The sequence below is a fragment of the Pantherophis guttatus genome, chromosome 10 (assembly GCF_059756535.1).
Source record: "Pantherophis guttatus breed Tessera chromosome 10, ASM5975653v1, whole genome shotgun sequence".
NCBI classification, from domain to species: Eukaryota; Metazoa; Chordata; class Lepidosauria; order Squamata; family Colubridae; genus Pantherophis; species Pantherophis guttatus.
Genome location: NC_142072.1, coordinates 30,163,847 through 30,185,453, shown reverse-complemented (window position 1 = coordinate 30,185,453; position 21,607 = coordinate 30,163,847). Strand labels below are relative to the sequence as shown.

At 44.3% G+C, this 21,607-nt stretch overlaps 1 protein-coding gene across 2 annotated transcripts in view; it reads left to right on the top strand.

Annotated features, from left to right (window-relative positions):
* GRIK3 (glutamate ionotropic receptor kainate type subunit 3) overlaps positions 1 to 21,607 on the top strand; it is a 397,845-nt gene that overhangs the window by 338,786 nt on the left and 37,452 nt on the right. For both annotated transcript variants that reach the window (XM_034413166.3, XM_060691366.2), the window contains exon 11: positions 17,199 to 17,422. In XM_034413166.3, coding sequence (XP_034269057.1) covers positions 17,199 to 17,422 — 224 coding nt within the window. The remainder of the gene's footprint in view (positions 1 to 17,198; positions 17,423 to 21,607) is intronic.

Below are 21,607 nucleotides of genomic sequence, written 5' to 3'. Positions count from 1 at the left end.
ATATAACTATTTCCCTTAGTTGTTCATTGTATGATTTAGTCTTCAAGGTCTCTATCATCTTTGTTGCTCTTCTCTTTACTCTTTCTATGGTCTCAGCACCTTATTTGTATTTTGGTAAACCAGAATTGGATGCAGTATTCCAAGTGTGGCCTCACTAATGCAATATAAAGCCAAAGACCACAGTTTCTCACCCAGATGATAATCTCATTCTTTTTTTCCTTCTCTTCTTGCGTGTGGCCGCCCGGCTTTTGACAGCTCCTAATGACTGTTTTCCCTTGCTGCTGGGTCGGAGGCTGATGCAGACACTTCAGGGAACTTGCAACTTTCCTGTTCATGCCTGCCTGTGCCTCCGTTCTTCACTGTCCCTACAGGACAGTTTTGATCCCTGGGGATCCCCTAAAGCAGCTGAGATATCAGCATTTTCCAGGAGCCCCGGAATTTGCTTGTACCGCTGCTGGCACTGGCCACACCCCTCTCTCTCTTGGCATTTGCAACACACTGCTGGCTCATACTTAACTGATGATCCACTAGGACACCTAGAGCTCTCTCATAGTTTCTACTATTGAGCAAGGTACCACATATTCTATATCTGTGCATTTGACTTTGGATAGGACCCAGTGCTCAAGTCTGTCAAGATCCTTCTGACTCTTGGGTTTATCTTTTAAAGTATTGGCAATTCCCCCACCTTCGTGACATCTGCAAATTTGATGAGTTGCAATTTTATCCCCTCATCTATATTATTCATGATGATATTGAAGAGTACTGGATCTAAGATAGTACCCCACTGCATGATTCCCTCCATGTAGATGTGATTCCATTAAGGACTACACATTGAGTGTGGTTTGTCAACAAATCCATCTCATGATGATGCTGTCTATCCCACCTTGTTCTGTCTTACCAAGAAGTAGGCTGTGGTCTACTTTGTCAAATGCCTTATAGAAGTCTAAGTAAACTATGACCACAGCACTTCCCCCATCCACTAAATTAATCACTTTGTTAAAGAAGGCAATAAGGGTTGTCTGGCATGATCTATTTTTAACAAACCCATTAAGAAGAACACCAGAATTGCAACCTCTTCCAGTTTTGGGTATTGGTGTACCAAGAACATGCAGGATTCTCTTTAAACATTAAGGTTCAGTCACCCTGTTCCGTGCATAGATTCAACTAACCTTCTTCCCTGCCCCTTGAACATAGGACTTTTAATGCATCTCAGTGACATGCAGTGTGTAAATCAAGACAGCTTTAACCATTAGAATGATTACAACTATCATTACTTATCCCTGCTTCTCCTTCTTTTGGTTTTCTTTCCTTTTTTCTTTTTGTCTTGCAATCTTCCTAGCAAGAAGGTATGTGCGTTAAAGAAGAAATTAAAGAATCTTAGAGGTCCTTTTGGTAATTTTTGCCATTTTTAATCCAATCTGTTCCACCACCACCTTCCCATAATGTTACAGTTAATACCAGAATACTTTTCTACACAAATATTGGAGCAGTTTGGGATGGGAAATTTGCCATGATGATAACAAAGCTTCAGGCTAACCACTGTGCCTTGCCTGTGATTCTCATCTTCTCAGAAACTTAAACCCTATGTGTTACCGAAAGCCTAAAAGTGTGCCTGAAAATAAAACCCCTCCAGGCAAGAGAACAGAAGGTCTGCTCCACTTCACCTTGCTCCTTACATGCTGCCAGATTCTTTGTAGCTACAAGGGATTACGAGGCTGCTCAAACCTAAAAGAAATTCAGTGAGGTAACTGAAAAATGATGCACAGAATTTGTTCCTCGCTCATTAATCCCACTTTTCAACACATTTGAGGAGGAAAGTTTGCCCCTGTTCTGCTCTGCTATTTGTATGCCTCCCATTCAGATCTTTGAAGACTGCATACGGTTAGCAGCTCATTCATTCATTTACTCATTTTTGGTGCCTTCAAATCAGTCTTGACTCTGGGACTGCCTGGACAATTCCTTGCAGTTTTCTTGACAAGATTTTGGAACTGGTTTGCCCTTGCCTCTTCCTTTTGGGGCTGAGAGAAAGGGATTGGCCCAAGGCCACCCAGCTGGCTTTGTGCCCAAGGTGGACCAGAATTCATGGTCTCCCAGTTTCTAGCCTGATTTCTTAGCCACTATACCAAACTGGGTCTTTATCAGGTCTATAGGGCTGAAATCTGTTAAAATAGAAGGCTTAAGTGAAACATGGCGATTAAGTGATTGTGTGCATCATCTTACCTTGAAATTACTATCATAGCACTTTGGGAGGTGATATAATCCAGATGGTAGTCCTTTTTCAGGGATACCTGCATTATTGGTATGGTTGAATAGCTCACACCGTGCTTCCCCCTGGAAGGGAATTCTGATGGAATTAGTCCACCTTTTGCCAATCACCAGCTTCAATTTGCTGGAACTAACAGCTGCTTATTCCTTTCACCACACCCTGCTGTCTTCAGTAAAATCAATGAAATATGCATTATTTATCTTGTTTTCCAGTGACACGGACAATTAGGTTATGAATTAACTAAAGTAAATCTGTCTAGCTCTGTCCTGGCTTTGGGGACTATTGTCACCTGTGGGTTTAGACGTCTTGTTTAATTTGTTCAGTGCCTGTTGTACAAATGCATTAATTGTGGAGCCAAGGAAGTCTTTGCTGACAGAGGATTGAGGTGTTTTCTTTCCACCCTTAACCCAACCTTCTCCATTAGAAAGTGCCCCTTCCTTCTCAGCTGCTTTATGGATGATCATTCTCTAGTTTGAAAGCTCCTGATAGGACATCCAGTGGGTACAACCAAAACACCAATAAAGGGGGATATTTGTGACTCCTTGGTGCTCTCTGAGCTTGGGTGTTTTCATGCAGACATTTCAATACCGAAACTAGGTAACATCAGCAGTACTGGAAAGGAGGAGGGGGAGCAGCAGCAACTGTGAGGTCCTTGGTGTTCTCTAAACTTAGTTGTTTCCTTGCAGACTTTTCATTCCAAGATGATGTTTACCTAGTTTGGGTAATGAAACATCTGCAAGAAAACCACCAAGCTTAGAGAACACCAAGTGTCCCTCACCACCAAGACAATCCTGGGGACCCTTACCTTCTAGTAAAAGGGATCAGAGTATCAGTTTATACAACTAAAATAGATCCAAGATACCACAATCCAGCATATTAATTGCATGGAAAAATCAGTACAATTTCTCTTTAGGTTATGGGTTTTTTTCTTTGCAAAGACCAAGAAAAGTAAAGTTGGAAGAGATATTTGATAGTACTAAGATCCATAATCTTCTCCATGTTATTTGTTTTATATTTGCATCACATCAAACAAAATGAAAAAAAGGATCACACACATAAACAGTGTTACGAAATTTAGAGAAATGAAAAAAGACAACAGAAATATTTTGAGTTGTGAGAAGCCTGTATTTTGACTATGTAAATTCAGAAATGCTAAAGTATTATTATTTATCAACCAGGATTAACAATCAAGTTCTTTTCATCTGATACTTTCTACACATTGGGAAGTACAATTTACATGCACCTGTACTATTCAAGCAGGAAAAAAGAAGAGTGCAATAAGAAATCAAATTCACTTCCTATTTGTAAAAATGTAAGTAACAGCTTGATATACTTAGGAGACCTCAGTCCCCTAAAATGATAGAAAAGAAATAGCAATTAAACAAGGATTTGAGAGAAGAAAAAAGGCAATTGCAATACCCATCACAACAAGTACATGCATCACAACAAAAGCATTCTAGCCTCCCTCAATGATGATGCAACATTGCCAATCTGAAATGTGTGGATTGCTTGGATCTACTCTGAAGCTGCTCGAGTGGAATCTGCCTTCCTAAAACCTAAGCCCACCATTCTGTATCTTGCAGTCAAGGTCAAAGGGGAAGGTCATCTTCTATGTGGCATTCTTAGGGATATGTGAAAAGCGTTAACTTTATTAGACCTTCATTCTTGCTTAGCTTTGAAAAGAAAAATTTAATTCCTTTAACTTAGTTTCTAATCCCTTGACCAACCCTGTCCTTCCTTGACCCAGTTCCAGATTTTCTATATTAAAGAATACATAATGCCCCTAAACTGATGGGAACTCTACTCATGAGTCTGAGCAATGCAGAATGGAGTGGAACGATGCCTCCCCTTAATTCTGAAATTATTCTTTGTTGCCTAAACATTAGGCTCTGCTTTCCTTCCTGCTATAATCAAAGATATTTTTCCTTACAGCATTGCAAGGTCTGTTGTCCCCTATTCTATGTATCTGTATGTCATTTCTGTTTTTTAAAAGTATAAATTTGTTTTTCAACCTTTTTATTATCAAACAGAACACTATTAAATAGAGAAATGAGAAAAAGAAGAAAAAGAAAAATATACAAGGGCACCTTGTGTATATACACATGCATACACACAGGAAAAACACACATACACACACACACACAGAGAGAGAGAGAGAGAGAGAGAGAAATATGAGTCCATATATAGTAAAGTTGATCATATTACATTATATATATATATATACTACACTATCAGAAAAAAGATAAAAGAGCTGATGTATTCCCATCTTCAAAAAAGGGGGGGGAAACAGATCCAGGAAACTACAGACCAATCAGCCTGACATCAGAATCAGAATCGAGCTGGAAAGGACCTTGGAAGTCTTCTAGTCTAGCCCCTTGCTCAAGCAGGAGGTCCTATACCATTTCAGATAAGTGACTGTCCAGTCTCTTCTTAAATCCTCCAGTGATGGAGCACCCACAACTTCTTTTTTTTAATAAAGTTTTTATTTTTATTTTTCATAAACACATTTACATGTACAGTCATTTCCATCATTTTTCATTCATCTTTTCTTTTAACTTTCATTTTTCATTTTTACTTTATGGGGGCTGGTCTTTTATCCTTAACCTTTACTCTAACCTTTCTTCTTCTCTCCCCTTCTCTTCCTTCCTGTTTCTCCTCCTACTTCCTTCGTTCTTCCTTTCCTTCTCTTTCCTACTTCCCCTCCTCTTCCCCCACTCTCTCTTCTTCCCCCCTTCTAACCTTCTCTTCTACTCCTCTTTCCCCTCCCTCTTCTTCCTCTCCTTTTCCCTTTCTTCTTTCTCCTCTTCTCTCCTCTCCTCTCTTTTCCCTTCCTCTCTCTCTACTCCTTCCCCTCTCTCCTGTTGTTTCCCTTTTCAGTTCAATCTAAAGTGGTATTCGAGCAGCCCCGATTTTCTAATTATCTTTACTCTCATTTCAATTTCTTATTCAATTATTATTTATTTTTGTTTCATCATTTGAGTACATTTTTATAATATCTCACTTTTTTCCCCTTTACTCCCCCCTCCCCTTTCTCCTTTTACTTGACATCATCTGGGTATCTGCTTTTCTAATTGTTTTCTCCCATCTATTCTCTATCTATTTATATCTTTATTCATATTTATTCATGTATAGAAATTAAATTAATAATAATAATGTTTCTTTTCTAACCAATCATAAAATTTATCCCATGTCTTGAAATACATCGACTCCTCTTTATCTTTTATTCTCAATGTTAATTTATTCATTTCTGCACTTTCTAAAATTTTCTTTATAATTTCTCCTTCCAACGGGATTTTATTTGCTTTCCAGGTTTTTTTGCAAATACAATTCTAGCCGCTGTTATTATATGAATAATCAAATATGTATCTCCTTTTGTTAAGTAGGGTGAATGAGGACACAGAAGCCAGGTTGTGAGTAACAACAGCTCTTTACTTCATGGTGTGAATCCAGCAACTGACCCAGGGAAACAGCTCCCTTTATATACTCTACAGTCCTGGCAATCAGCCAATCAGCTGAGAGCAATTACATTCAAACTTTCCCGCCAAAACAATACACATAACACCCCTCCCCTCCCAGAAGGCACTTGGGATACACATTTACATACAAAATCATGCAGGTGACCAGGGCGTGTCCGGACCCTAGTAGACCTGTGCAGTTCAGTCTGCGGTGTGGCGTCGAGCGGGTCGGAGGGACCTTTTGTTTCTCCCGGCTCCGCCAATGGAACCTCCTGGATTTTTCTGGGGGCGTTGACCTCTTCAGTTGTTCTCAATTCCTTGGGTTGCTGGCTCCGGACACCGAAATCTTCAGATAAGTTCTCCGCTTGTCTTGGGCTTGAGCTAACTGTTGGAAGTGGTTGGTAGTTAGGAACCGGATTGTCAGGTATGGTTTCTGGTTCGGCGACTACCCTTTTTCGTAACTGGTCTATGTGCCTACGCCATACCCTTCCATCTCCCATGTCAACCGTGTAAGACTTGGGCCTGGTTGTGTCTGTAATCGTCTCTGCTGTCCATAGGGGTCCATCTGCATAGTTCCTGGCATACACTGGCATCCCTAGCGGAAATTCCCTCAGTTTCTTTTCTGATCCCTTGAAACTGTCGGGGGAATAGTTAGGATGTAGCCTATCCAGTATACACCTGAGTTTTCGGCCCATCAGCAGTTTGGCCGGACTGCGCCTGGTGGTGGTGCATGGCGTAGCATGTTGGGCAGCCAAAAACGTATCTACCCTTGCCTGCCAGTCCCCGGGGCCTAATCGTGAGAGTGCTTCCTTAGCCGTTCTCACAAAACGTTCAGCCTGCCCGTTACTGGCTGGATGAAATGGGGCAGACAGGGCGTGCCTGATCCCTAGCTCTGCCAGGTACCCCTCGAACTGTGTGGCAGTGAATTGGGGCCCGTTGTCTGAGATCAGCGTGTCTGGTAATCCATGGGTGGCGACCTTCTGAGCACCCTGATGACTGCATCAGTGGTAGTGGATTTCATTAGCTTGATCTCGAGCCATTTCGAGTAAGCGTCAACTACAACCAGGAAGGTTTGGCCGTGACAGGGGCCCGCAAAATCTATATGTATTTGTCAGGGCCCTCATGAACTGGTTGTAATTTCTCAGCAAGAGGGAGTTGTTATTGTGGAGAACCACCATCCACTCAGCAGCTACTCCCTCTAGGGCATTTGCAACGCTTCTGACTTTAGCCGCCTCTGTTTCGTAGTCCTCCCCCCAATCCTGCATGTGGTTCCACACTTGGGTCAGGAAAAATCCCAAGGCTTTAGGATTCCCATCAAACTTCCCAGGAAGGGGGGGTTTTGGCTTTTTACGTCTGCGGGGGGGGGGGGGCTGCAAGGCTGGGGTTCTCTGGCCGGCTGCATCTCTTCCTCGAGCTGCCGAAGCCTGGGATGTTCCCTCCTCAAATTCTTCCTCTCCCCCGCAGGCTGTCTCTTCTGGCTCCCCCCTGGGGCCTGCTTCCCCCTTCTCCACAGGAATTCCAAAAGACTCACGGTTTTTTCTGCTTTCTTCTACATCACGGATAAGCTGCAAGGCTTGGTCTATCATGAGACGTTCCTTCTGCTGTTGCATCCACACTGCCTCCTTTTTACGGGGTCTGGAAGTCGTCACTCCCCGGGGGTCCTCTCCCCAGTCCGGCAGTCTCCCCACTCCTTTGGACCATCTAGCTTCCTCCGGCTCCAAACGGAGTCTTTCCAACCATTCTGCAGTTTCTCTTCCGACTGGAGGGCGGTTGAACTCGCTGCCCCCATCTTCCCTTCTTCATCACTCCCTCGATCTGACATACTTTGGATTTACAGTCCCCTCGGTTTTTGTCTGGGATGACTGGTTGGCACTTCCAGCTTAATGTCAGGTATGCTTTCTTCAGTATCCAGGAAAGGAAAACCCAAACTCAAGCATTTTGAAGAATTTAGTACTTTTACTGAAAATGAAATGATAGCAACCCAGGTAAAGCTGGTAGTGAGCAAAACACGCGAAATGCATCTACTAAGCTTCTCCCCCCCCTCGTGTTCATAAATCATCAGCCAATCCAAAGGTCTTCCAAAGGTCAGGTGGCAACACGTCTGGCAGCGTCATTCATCAGGAATGTAGGGCAGTTGGTCAGCCGTCCCCTTTTGAAGATTCACTTTCGTTTCTCACGAAGACACAACCTACAAGGAAAAAAACACCTCCTGCTCCCTTCCCCCCCCCTTTGCTCCATAACTAATCCCTCACCCGTTTCTTATGGCAGCAGAAGCAGGCAAAGCAGGCAAAGCTGAGGCGGACAGTATTCTTGACCAGGGGCCCTGGGGACGTTCCCATTCTCTTACAGGTGCTGTGGGAGGATCTGGCCTAGACTCTTGGCAGGGCTGACACTTCCCCACCCACTCAATGATGTCGTTATCCATGTTCAGCCACCATACATAACTCCTGGCTAGCCCCTTCATTTGCACAATCCCTGGCTGTCCCTCATGCAACAACTATAAAACCTTTTCCCTTAGGCACAAGGGAACAACGACCCAATTGCCCCACAATAAGCAACCCCCTTGCATAGATAATTCGTTGTGTTTGTTGACAAAACATTTGAATTTCCCGCCTTCAGTCTTTCCTGGCCACCCCCTCATGACCCAACTCATGACTGTCTTAAATACGTGATCTTTGGCAGAGGCTCTTGCCACTTCCGCGGAAGTGAGAGGCCCCGAGTCCAACACATCGATAAGCAAGACTGGAACTCCAGGTGTGGGGTCCTCTAAAATGTCTGATAATGGGCAGCAGCTGAGGGCATCGTCATGTCCCAAATTCAGTCCTGGCCGATGTACCAGGCGATATGAATACGCCGGTAAAAAGATTGCCCAGAGTGTCATCCGGGGAGACAAGGTAGCAGGAGTTGGATGGTCTCCTGCCAGGAGGCCCAAAAGTGGCCGATGGTCTGTGACAAGTTCAAAGTCCCAGCCAAATAAATACTCGTGGAACTTCTTAACCCCAGATACAGCTGCTAAAGCCTCTTTGTCCAGTTGGCTGTAGTTCCGCTCAGCGCTGGACAGGGTGTGGGAATAATAAACAATGGGCGCCTCTAGTCCATTCGGTAGTCTGTGGCTCAGCACGGCCCCCACTCCAAATGGGGATGCATCACAGACTAAAACAAGGGGAAGTGTGGTGTTATATTGGATCAGGAAATTTTCTGCAGATAAAAGTTTCTTTACAGTGGCAAATGCTGCAGATTCAGCTTTTCCCCAGACCCATGGTGTGTTCTTTGCCAATAGCCGGTGCAGGGGTTCCGCTACTGTTGCCTTGTCCCTCAGGAAGATTGCGTAAAAGTTTAGGAGACCCAAAAACACCTGTAGTTCCGCCATGTTCTTAGGGGTGGGTGCCTCTCGAATTGCTCTGATTTTGCTTTCTGTGGGGTGAATGCCAGTTCCGTCTACCCAGTACCCCAGGAATTCTACAGAGGGGACTGCAATCATGCATTTGTTGCATTTGGCCCTGAGGCCAGCGCTCCTGAATTTTGTTAGCACTGCCCTCAGTCTGTCCCCCAATTGCTGCTCATCTTCTGTGGTGATGAGGACATCATCGAAATAGGGGACTACCCCTGGCAGACCCTGTAGCAGCCGCTCCATTGTGCTCTGAAACAGCCCTGGGGCTATGCTGACTCCGAATTGGAGTCTAGTACACTTAAAGGCACCTTTGTGCGTTACGATAGTCTGTGCTTCTGCGGTAGCACCATCTACCGGCAACTGCTGCCAAATTCAATCTTACCTGCACAAGATTGAATTTGGCGAAAATCTTGCCAGGGCCCAGGGAATGGAGCAAATGGTGCACAATAGGTACCGGATAAGCACTCTGTTGGAGAGCCTTATTAATTGTGCATTTATAATTTGCGCAGATGCACAGACTTAACTGGTGCTAACTAAGATGTGTCAGGCTTAACTGGGGTCACAATTGGGGTCTCCCATTTGGCGTGGTCGATGGGAACTAGCACCCCTTGCTTGATTAGTTTGTCTAGCTCAATGTCTATCTTTGGCTTTAGGGCGAAAGGTACCCTCCTGGGTTTAAGGTGGATTGGGGTGACATTGGGGTTGAGGTTAAATGAAATAGGGGTCCCCACATACTTGCCGAGCCATTCGTCGAACACGTCCTGGAACTCCCGCATCAGGTCGTCCTTCAGGGTGCTGCTTTCATGGCGGCTGCTCACATTGCGGACTCCAGTGAATCCCATTCCCAAGGCGTTGAACCAGTCCAATCCCAGAAGACTTGGAAGATTCTGGCTGACCCCGGTGAGGGGCAGCTCTTCCGGTATTCCCCATACTCGACCTGGAACATGCCGCGTCCTTGCACTGGAATGCGGTTGCCCTGGTAGTCGCGTAGTCCAATGCTCTGGTGTCTTAGCTGGTGTTCTTGATGCTGGGTACAGCCTTCCATAGCTTGGCCCAGGACATGATGGTTAGTGGCGAGCCGGTATAGAGCTCCATTCTGCACTTGCTCCCTTCTATCTCAACCATGGTGCACACCCTTTTCGCCAGCGTTGTGCTTGCATGGCCAATGCGGATGGCATAGGTCTCGCAATCTCTGAATTTTGCGCCCTTCCTGTAGTCACTGTGTCTGTTGGTTCTTTTCTGCAGTGCCGGCTCTGGTTGGCTGGAGGCGCCTTATGACTTGTGGTTGGCTGGTTGAGTAGCTCTGCAGACCCTTGCCAGGTGGCCCTTCTTATCACAGCGCCTGCAAATGGCGTCTTTGAATTTGCAGGTCTTGTGATGGTTGGACCCTCCACAGCTCACACAGGTTTCTCGGTGGTCTCTCTGGTCCCGCCGGTATTTCTCGGTCCGGAAGATGTCTTCGTCAGACTCCTCTTTGCTTTCTGTTTGGACCGTCTCACAGTGTACCGGGGTCGACCGCTGTGTTGTCCTTGCTTGAGCTGGTCTCTTTAGAGTTTTTACAGCCTTTGTGGAGGATTCATGAGCCCTCGCCTCATCTAGCGTGATATGGAGAGTTAGATTGGCTCGAGCGAGTAGCCTTCTCTGTAGGCGAATATCTCTCATGCCACAGATTAGTTGCTCTAGGAGCGCGTCATCTAGGTCTCTGTACTCACAGTGCGTCGCCGCCTTACACAGGGCGGCCATGTACGTGCTGATCGGCTCTCCCTCTCACTGCAGTCGCTGGTGAAATTCGTACCTCTGTACGAACTTGGAAGGCGCCGGAGCGTATTGTGCCTTCAGCGCAGCCTGTAGTGCTTGCCATGATACGGTCTGAACCGGGGTCAGTTCAGATAGTAACTCGGCCATGTCGAACACTTCGGGTCTGCAATGGCTTAGGAAGAGAGCTCTTTTCCTGTTGTCCGAGAACCCCTGTAGGTCGCTTGCCTCCAGGAAACATTTGAATCGAGCCATGTATGACACCCATTTCTCTCTGGCTGGGTAGAAAGGCATTGGCACATAAGCGCACATCGTGTTTGTCTCTCTGGGTGTTCCGTTCGTCTGCCTGGCTGGATTCTCTGTTTCAGCTCTCTCTGTTGCTCTGTGGCTTCAGCTCTTTCCTTAGCTCTGTGCCTCAGAATCCCACCTTCGTCGCCAATGTTAAGTAGGGTGAATGAGGACACAGAAGCCAGGTCATGAGTAACAACAGCTCTTTACTTCATGGTGTGAATCCAGCAACTGACCCAGGGAAACAGCTCCCTTTATATACTCTGCAGTCCTGGCAATCAGCCAATTAGCTGACAGCAATTACATTCAAACTTTCCTGCCAAAACTATATACATAACACCTTTACTATAATTCTCTGGTAAAATTCCCAATAAGAATATCTCTGGTTTTAACTCTATATGTTGCTGCAACATTCCCTCTAACCATGTTTGTATTTTCACCCAATATTGTTTTGCTTCTTTACACAACCACCACATATGATAGTATGATCCCGGCAACTGGTGACATTTCCAACACTTAGCTGATTTATCTTTAAACTTCTTAGCTAATCTTTCTGGTGGCCTATGCCATCTATTAAACATCTTATACAGGTTTTCTTTATAGGCTGTTGCCATTGTTAATTTATAATTTCTTTCCCAAAGTTGTTGCCATTTATCCAATTCTATGGTGTATCCAAAATTCTTTGCCCATGCTATCATTGTTTCTTTTACTTCTTCATCTTCTAGTCGAATACGCAATAAATAATTATATGTCGAAGTGCCTGGAGGCGGTGCAAGTCTGGATGGGTAGGAACAGGCTCAGACTCAACCCCTCCAAGACGGAGTGGCTGTGGATGCCGGCATCCTCTGATCTAGTGGCCCCATCACTTGTGATGGAAGGGGAGTTGCTAATCCGTCAGAAAGGGTTTGCAATCTTGGTGTCCTCCTGGATTCATGGCTGTCGCTAGCTGACCATCTGATGGCCGTGACCAGGGGGACCTTTGTGCAGGTTCACCTTGTGCGCCAATTGCGCCCTTTCCTAGACAGAGATGCCCTTCCTACAGTCACCCACACTCTTGTCATTTCTCGCCTGGATTACTGCAATGCCCTCTACATGGGGCTGCCCTTAGGGTGCACCCGGAGGCTCCAGCTGGTCCAAAATGCAGCCACGTGGGTTGTTACGGGAGCTTCCCATTACTCTCATGTTACACCTCTCCTGCACGAGCTGCACTGGTTACCAGTGATCCTCTGGATCCGCTTCAAGGTGCTGGTGCTTACCTATAAAGCCCTTCATGGCATGGGCCCGGGGTACTTGAAGGAGCACCTACTGCCTGCCTCTCACCAACCAGCACGCTCACATAGGGCAGCCCTCCTCGGGGTGCCGTCGACCAAGCAATGTCGGCTGATGGTGCCCAGGATGAGGGCGTTCTCGGTGAGCACGCCGACCCTCTGGAATGCCTTACCCACTGAGCTCCGAACAGCTCCTGATCTCCGTTCCTTCTGCAAGGACCTAAAGACGTGGCTTTTTAAACAACTCATCTGATCTGTGGGGTGTTTTTAGTTGGTTTTAATATGGGTTTTAAATTGTGGGATTTTAATTATGCTAAATTAATTATATTTTTTATTGTTCTTTGGTTTTTAACCTTTTGTGAGCCGCCCCGAGTCCTTCGGGAGAAGGGCGGCATATAAATTTAACCAAATAAAAATAAATAAATAAAATATAATTTCTTAATCATTTTCTCATCTGTTCCTGTCAATATTTCATCCAGTTCTGATTTCCTCAAGTTAAAGCCATATTGTCTACGATCTATCTCAATCCCTTGACTCTCTAGTTCTTGTTTTTGTTTCAGTTCTCCCCAATCTGTCAAAATGTCTTTATATCTAACAATATTCCCCATGTTCACAATATTTGGGTATGTCACCGCTTCTATTGTAGAAAGCCACATTGGAATATTCAAATAATGTTTTTCTTTCACTCTCTCCCACACTGATAGCAAACCATTTCTTACATAATGTCTTTGGAAATATCCATGTATCCTTTGTTTCCCGTACCATAAAAAGGCATGCCAACCCAGTTGTAAATCATGACCCTCCAATGTCTTGTATTCCTTAATAAAATCCATTCTTTAATCCATGTTAACGCTGCCGCTTGATAATACAATTCCCAATTCGGAAGGCCAAACCCACCTCTAATTCTTGCATCTTGTAGCATTTTTATGTTAATCCTTGCTCTCTTTCCTTGCCACACATATTTCCATGTTATTTTCTTCAATTCTTCAAAATATTTTTTCTCCAGTTTTATTGGTATTGTTTGAAATAAAAATAATATTTTTGGTAATACATTCATTTTTATTAATGCTATTCTTCCCATTAGTGATATTTGCAAGTTTCTCCATTTTTCCAGGTCTATTTCAATTTGTTTTTTCAGTTTGTGATAATTGTCTTCCTTGAGCATTGCACATCTTGATGTCAGATAGATGCCCAAATATTTCACTTTCTTCACAATTAGAATGTTCAGTTTCTCCATCACCTCCTCTTTTTTTGCTTTTTGACTAATATTTTTGTCTTATCTTTATTGATTTTCAGACCTGCTACTTTCCCATATTCTTCTATTTGTTCTAATAGTTTTGGCGCTGTCTCTATTGGATTTTCCAGGATTTTGCTTTGTTGTGAAGGTTGTTGAGAGTGTGGTAGCACGACAGCTCCCTCAATACCTGGATGAATCGGCTTATCTGGATCTGTTCCAGTCTGGCTTCAGGCCTGGGTACAGCACAGAAACGGCATTGGTCACATTGGTTGATGATCTCTGGAGGGCTCGGGACAGGGGTTGCCCCAATGATGCCCTTGAAGTGATGTCCCGGTGCCTGGAGGCTGTACGGATCTGGATGGGGAGAAACAGACTCAGGCTCAACCCTTCCAAGACCGAGTGGCTGTGGTTTCCGACATCCCGATATAGTCAGTTGGTGCCATCACTGACTATTGGGGGCGAGTCGTTGGCCCCCACGGAGAGGGCTCACAACTTGGGTGTCCTCCTGGACTCACAGCTGTCTTTAGAAGGGCATCTGACGGCTGTGGCCGGGAGGGCATTTTATCAGGTTCACCTGATTCACCAGTTGCATCCCTTTCTGGATCGGGATTCATTAAATACGGTCACTCATGCCCTCATCACTTTCCGCCTAGACTACTGTAATGCTCTCTACATGGGGCTCCCCTTGAGGAGCACCCAGAGGCTCCAGCTGGTCCAGAATGTGGCCGTGCGGGTGGTTATGGGAGCAATGTGGCACTCCCATGTGACCCCCCTCCTGCGCGAGGTGCACTGGCTCCCAGTGGTCTTCCGGGTGCACTTCAAGGTTTTGGTTACCACCTTTAGAGCACTCCATGGCCTAGGACTGGGGTATCTATGAGACCGCCTTCTGCCACCAGTAGCCTCTCACCGACCAGTACACTCCCACAGAGAGGGGCTTCTTAGGGTGCCGTCAGTCAAACAGTGTTGACTGGTGGCCCCCAGGGGCAGAGCCTTCTCTGTGGGAGCACCTGCCATCTGGAACGAGCTCCTCCCAGAGATACGGAGGATCACGGCTTTCCACCGTGCCCTCAAAACATTCCTATTCCAGCAGGCCGGCCTGGCCTAACCTCTTTTTTAAACTGTTTTTACATTTTTAAAATTTTAAATTTGTCGTATAAAAAAAAATTGGGTTTTTAAATTTTGTTCCTTTTCTAATATGTATTTTCTCTGTCATTTCACCATTTACCATCACCTTTGCCGCTTGGTCTCTATATATAGTTTGGATCATATTTATAAATCTGTCTCCAAAATCCATCATTTTCAATTGTTTTATCATAAATTGCCAATTTACGTTGTCAAACGCCTTTTGTACATCTAAAAATAGCAACGCTATTTGTTTCTCTGAGTGTAATTCATAATATTCTAATGTGTTTAATATAGTTCGCATATTGTCTCTAATTTGTCTTTTTGGTACCCACAACTTCTGAAGGCAAGCTGTTCCACTGGTTAATTGTCCTCACTCTTAGGAAGTTTCTCCTCAAGGATTTTTTTTTTTTAAAGTGTGTAGAATTTGGATACTCAGATGAAGGAAATGGAAAGAAGCAATACTGTTCTTCTGAGCTTCTGGTTTTAAGGTTGTAAATACTAGTATGTAAAAAAAAAAAAAAAATCCAAAGGAACCAGGTAAGAAATATGCTACAAAAATCTATCTCTAAAAAATAATCTAGAAATATGCATAAATATTTTTTATTTAGAATATAGTTTGCTATTTTAGCTTTACCATCTTTGGTTTTATCTCTCTACAAGGCCAATTGCTGGATTTTATGCAGTATGGAAACTGTACTTTGGAGCACTGCAAGAAGTTTATATTTCCTTGAATATTTTTGTATTGGAGGTTCTTTTAAAATTGCATTTTTAACAGCTCTATATTTTTATATCCTCCACATCTGGCTACTTAATTACAAAGAAGTTAGTAACTTTTTTAAAAATAAAGTATGATTTTATTCATACCTTTCCAGATTAGTCTGCCTGCTAAAGGAGATGGGGGCTGATTTCAGGTTTAAAGCTACAGAAACAGGAAATGATGTTATTGAGTTTATTTCATTAGTTTCTTTATACCAGGGCTGAGGGAGCTCTATCTCTCTCATCCACTCAAATTAGGAATAGTATCTCAGGTGAGATGCCCTCCCAGAAGATAGCAGGTAACAGCAGGAACTAGGCTGCTCAGAGCCAGAGGCCTTGAGGGAATGGAGGAGATGGGGGGTGGGGGGGGGGGTTGGAACTGCCAGACTTCAACTCTTGCAGGCTTGGCCATGTCATTCTAGTGGGCAAACATGCCCTGCTATCTCTAGCATGACGAATTGTGGAGCGTTTGTGGATAAAGGTAAAAAGGAGGCCTTCTCATGAAAGGAAAAAAAGTGGCCTTTAAAAAAAAACTGGATCCAATAAAGGTAGTGCTCAACTTACAACAGTTCATTTGGTGACTGTTGGAAGTTACAACGGCACTGAAAAAAGTGACTTACGACCTTTTTTCACACTTACGGCCATTGCAACATTCCCATGGTCATATGACCAAAATTCAGATGCTTGGCAACCGACTCACATTTATGACAGCTGCAGTGTCCTGGGGGGTCATGTGATCCCCTTTGGCAACCTCCTGACAAGCAAAGTCAATGGGGGAGCTGGATTCACTTAAAAACCGTGTGGCTAACTTAATAATTGGAGTGATTCTCTTAACAATTGTGGCAAGAAAGGTTGTAAAATGGGGCAAAATTCATTTAATAAATGTCTCACTTAGCAACAGAAATTTTGGGTTCAATTGTGGTCATAAATCAAGGACTATCTGTAAAGGCTAAAGTGGATAATCTACACGTTTGCTTCTTAGGAACATAAAGAAAAGTTCTAGATATTCTTTAATATGTTACTCATCAAACAATAGTCCCTCCCCAATTCCTTTGTGATGGTTGTTCCCTTAAGAAACTGCTCACTAAGACAGTTCGATATTTTAACCGAAGCTAAAGAGGGGCACCTCAACAAGTGTCACTGCCTGGCTAACTTGGTCAGGATCAGATAGTAAGCACTGCCAGGACTGGTTAGTCCTTGGACAAGAGATCCCCTCAGAATCCTGGGGCTGTGGGCTGCAGTGAAGTTTAAAAACATCCCTAAAGGAGGGGAAAGCACTTCTGCATGGTTGCCAGAAAACATCATAAATGTGGCATCATTAAGAGCTGAGCTACTTTACCTAAAGGAGATGCAGTTCTAAGATCTACTCAGATCTCTGTGGAGATTCTCAATCATCCAGGTCATGGTTGTCCCAAAGGTGCTTTTCCAAAAGGCAATTGGACTTGTTTTTCTTTGAAATTGTTATGTTTCTCATCCAAAAAGCTTATTCAGTGAAACTTTTACAACAACAAAAAAAAAAAAACCCAAGAAAGGCCAGTTGCCTTTTGGAAAAGCACCTTTGGGACATTGATCCAGATCATATTCTTTTGCTCCACTTTCCTGCTTGTCTCTAACCACTGCTTTCTCTCCCTGTACTTCTTGCCAATTTGCTTTGCAGAAAGCTGATCTGGCAGTCGCTCCCCTCACCATCACCCACATTCGGGAGAAAGTGATTGACTTCTCCAAGCCCTTCATGACTCTTGGAATCAGCATTCTCTACCGAAAGGCCAATGGAACCAACCCCAGTGTCTTCTCCTTCCTGAACCCATTGTCTCCTGACATTTGGATGTACATCCTCCTTGCTTACCTGGGAGTTAGCTGTGTGCTTTTTGTGATTGCCAGGTAAGGAACTTGCCAAAAATAAGCCTTGGGTACATAGTGGGAGCTTTCCCCTGAGCCCCTGGATCAGCCTCTGTACCATAGCAGACTCCCCCTCCCTTTCTTTCCCTCACTAGAAGGGGTTCTCACTCATATTTTACATAACCATGTAGATGGTTATAACCATGCAGATGGTTATGTAGAAGAGAAGATGCACCACAAACTCTCACTCTCTGGCTAATAATTCTATGCCACAGAACTATCTCACTATCTCTAAAGTCCCCCCTAATCTTTAAGGAAGCAAACACAGTTCATGTTCTGACAAGGGATTTGGTCTAGTAGTTTCATCCATTTCCATCAATTCAGCCGCTGATGAAGAGTCTCATTGAAATAATTTGCCCTGAATCCTTGCTCTCCACTTAATCATTTATGGCAGGTGTCTCCAAACCTGGCAACTTTAAGACTTGTGAATTTCAACTCCCAGAATTCCTCAGCCAGCACGAGCAACTCCCAGTCAGCATGGAAGAACTCCCTCAGCCAGCAGAATTCTGAGAGTTGAAGTCCACAGATCTTAAAGTTGCCAGGTTTGGAGACCCCTGATTTATGGGAAGACCCAGTACAAATATGGGCGGGACTAACTTCTGCACTTCTTCAACACCACTACTAGGGAAGGTGCAGGATCCCTTCTCCCTTGCATGTACTCCCTGACCATGCTTGGATGCAACCTGCATTTTGGCTCTCCATGATAATTGTTTGTTCAATCTAGGCCTGGGACTAAGTGGCTCCAATAAATTCTCTACCATTTTTACTTGTGGGGCTGGCATTTCAGCTGTTGGGGAGAGGCACGGCATGAGAACTTCCCCAAGACTTAGTGGGTGACAGCTGCCTTTCTCTCTTCTTTACCAACAAGTAGCACCACCCTCAATCTGATCAGGTTCACTTCAGTGCTGGTGGTCTATAAGATGTGACTTTGACACGGGATACACGAGCTGCTAGGAAATGAAAAACAGCACATCACAGAGCTCTACATGCCATAGGGCCAGGTTATCTATGGAACTGGCTTTGCCCCATTACATCAGCTTGTCTCACTCATTGTGGGAGGGAAGGCAGGGTCTAGGACAGGGGTGTCAAACTCTATTTCATTGAGGGTCACATCAGGGTGTGTTTGACCTCAAGGGGGGCATAGCCAGGGGCATGGCCAGCTCAATGTTACTCATGTTGGGGGCACCTATAGTGGCCAAGTGCTAAGGCAGGACTTCCCTCAGACCCTCCTTCCCTCTCATTATAATCTCCTTCCTTCCTTCCTTCCTTCCTTCCTTCCTTCCTTCCTTCCTTCCTTCCTTCCTTCCTTCCTTCCTTCCTTCCTTTTTCCTTCCTTCCTTTTCTTCTTTTTCTTTCCCTCTTCATTCTCCTTTCTTCTTCCTTCTCATCTTTCCTTCTTTTTCTTTTTCTTTTCTCTTTCCCTTTCTCCTTTCTTGTCCCTTTTTGGATGCTCAGATGCAAACGGGAAAACATTTCTCCTTTTGTTTCACTTTTAGTTTGTTTAGCTAGCCCTCTGCCAGCAAAAACGGAACCTGGGGAGACATGCACAGCCCCCCCCCCGGGGCCTATTTTTGGCTGCAACAGCCTCCTGCAGCCCTCTGCCAGCGAAAATGGAGCCTCCATTTTCACTGGCAGAGGGCTGCAGGAGGCCGTTGCGGCCAAAAACTGAGCCCTCCCGAGCTCCATTTTGGCTGGCAGAGTCACTGCGGGCCGGTCCTTCGCTGTTTCCAGGGCGGCCCTATGGGCCAGATCTAAGCACCCCTGGGCCTTGAGTTTGATACCCCTGGTCTGGGACAACTCGCTGCAGGACAACTGGCCACAGCCAACACACCATGGGAAAAGAGTTACAATAATATCAAAGAAAGGGTGGAATAGAATCGTTAAAGAACGGATGTCAAAGGAGGGACAGAATGAAATGTGAATGATAAAAATTTTAATAAATAATTAAATGGAATTGCTGAATTGTCCTGCAGCAAGTAGGCCATGATGAGTTGTCCCATTCCAGCGAACGCATGCTACAGACCCATCTGTCAGGGACTTTTGTCTGGCTGCGTCAAGGAAGAGGGCCTTTTCTGCTGCTGCCCCTGCTTGGTGAAACACCTTGCCCAGAGGCAAGATGGGGGTGTGGAAAGTCCCCAATCTTCTGACTTGCTATAAAGGGGTCAAAACCTGGCTTTGTAACCTTGTGTGGGGGACACAGGGGCTGGATGGCCTCAGGAGATTCCCCCCCCCCCCGGTGCCTGTATTAACAACTTTTGATCTTCCCATCTTGGATCTCTCCATCTTTTGCAATTTTATAATGTTGTTTTACATTTTTTAAAAAAATATTAAATTATTTGCTTTTAATGTTTTATTGTATTGATTGAATTGTACACCATCCAGAGCCCCTCTGTAAGGGAGATGGGCAGTTAATAAGTTTGATAAATAAATAAATAAATAAATAAATAAATAAATAAATAAATAAATAAAACTTTGCCATCATCATCATCATCATCATCATCAGGACCAAAAAAACAGACAATTAAAAAGATAGGCTGTGTCATGAAACTGGTTTTGTGAATCTACTCAGCACATACATGCAGAGGCAGCCACGGACACAGTCTTAGGTTGCAAATAATCCAAACAGACTTTTGTGGCTGCAGCCCCACACAGAACTAGCGATGGGCAACTTGGCTGCCTTTGCTGCATCTGTTAAAAAGAGAGAAGTGTCACATACTCAGTATGATCATCTCTCTCTTGCTGACAGCAGGTGGGGAAATGGCTTCCCACCCTTCCTGCTTCCTGGGGTTGGGTTAATGGGAACTAAATGAAAGGTGGGAAACCTGCTGAGGACTGCCTCTCGGTCAGTTTAGCCAGAGCCTGTCCAGGTGGAGATTAGAGAGAAGAGACTTGGGATGATTATCTCCATCGGCCTCAGGGCTGGGGGAGGGGTGATGATGCTGTGCTGGCTCCCTGGGGCCATTACAGCATTTGGAGGTGATTACCTGAGCTTAGTGCCTAATACCCTAATTTTGTATAATGTGCTTGTCAAAATTAGCTCTGCGGGGAACAGACCAGCTCCTTGTTTGCTCTGGCAGATTTGGATTGGCTAAGTGGTTACTGCAAAGGGTGTGAGGTGATGAAAGCTTTAGAGATGCCTTTTGCCGACACTGAAAGGAGATTTTAAGAAATGCAAGATCTGGGCCATCATCCTTCTTAGTCAGGGTCCCCTTGCAAAAACACAATTCATGGGAGGGGCAGTGGGCTTTTAGTAGCTATGTCTTTCTCTATACTCAGACAATTTTACCATTTAATTGCTCTAACTAGAGGCAAGTGAAGTTGGCTTTCGGAATACTTGGCAGTGAAGCACAGGAGTCCTCTGTTGCTCCCCTGCTCCCATATGTCTTTCTCCTTCATCCAGTGATGGATCCATGACTTTTAAAACTCATAGAAATTTAAACGCAAGCCCACATTGCTGCTGCAGTTGCTGATTTCCTGTCTATGCCATTTTCCATACCAAGCATTCCCAGCATTATTATTTGAGAGACCTAATAAGATTATTGAAGAATGAGCTACACTGCAGGCCACTCAACCAAGCAGAAGAAACAGATGAACACTTTGCTAAACAACTAACAAATGTATGTAGGAAACATACCACAGGAGTAATGGGAGGATTTAACTACTCTAATATCAACTGGGAGACAAACTATGCAGCAACTGGGAGATAGAACAAATTCCTTACCAACCTACCTGACAGCTTTGTCATCCAAAAGGTAAAGGAGGGAACTAGAGGAAAAGCTATACTGGACCTAATTCTATTAATAGAGGAGAAGTAATAGAGGGAGTTGAAGTTATGCAACCTTGGATGAGAGTGACCATGTCATAATACAATTCAATATAAGGCAAACAAGAGCAATAGAACATAACCCAACCAGTGACTTAAACTTTAAAAGAGCTGATTTTAACAAATTCAGAGAGAGCCTAAGAAAAATTCCATGGATAAAAATCCTAAGGGGGAAAACAACTCAAGAAGCGAGGGAAACACTGAAATATGGTCATAAAAGCACAATCCAACACAATACCACTGAAAACAAAATATAAGAAATCCAAGAAGAAACCAGCATGGCTGCACAAAGATCTCTCTGATAAACGAAAGACAAAAAAGACAAATACAAAAAATGGAAAGAG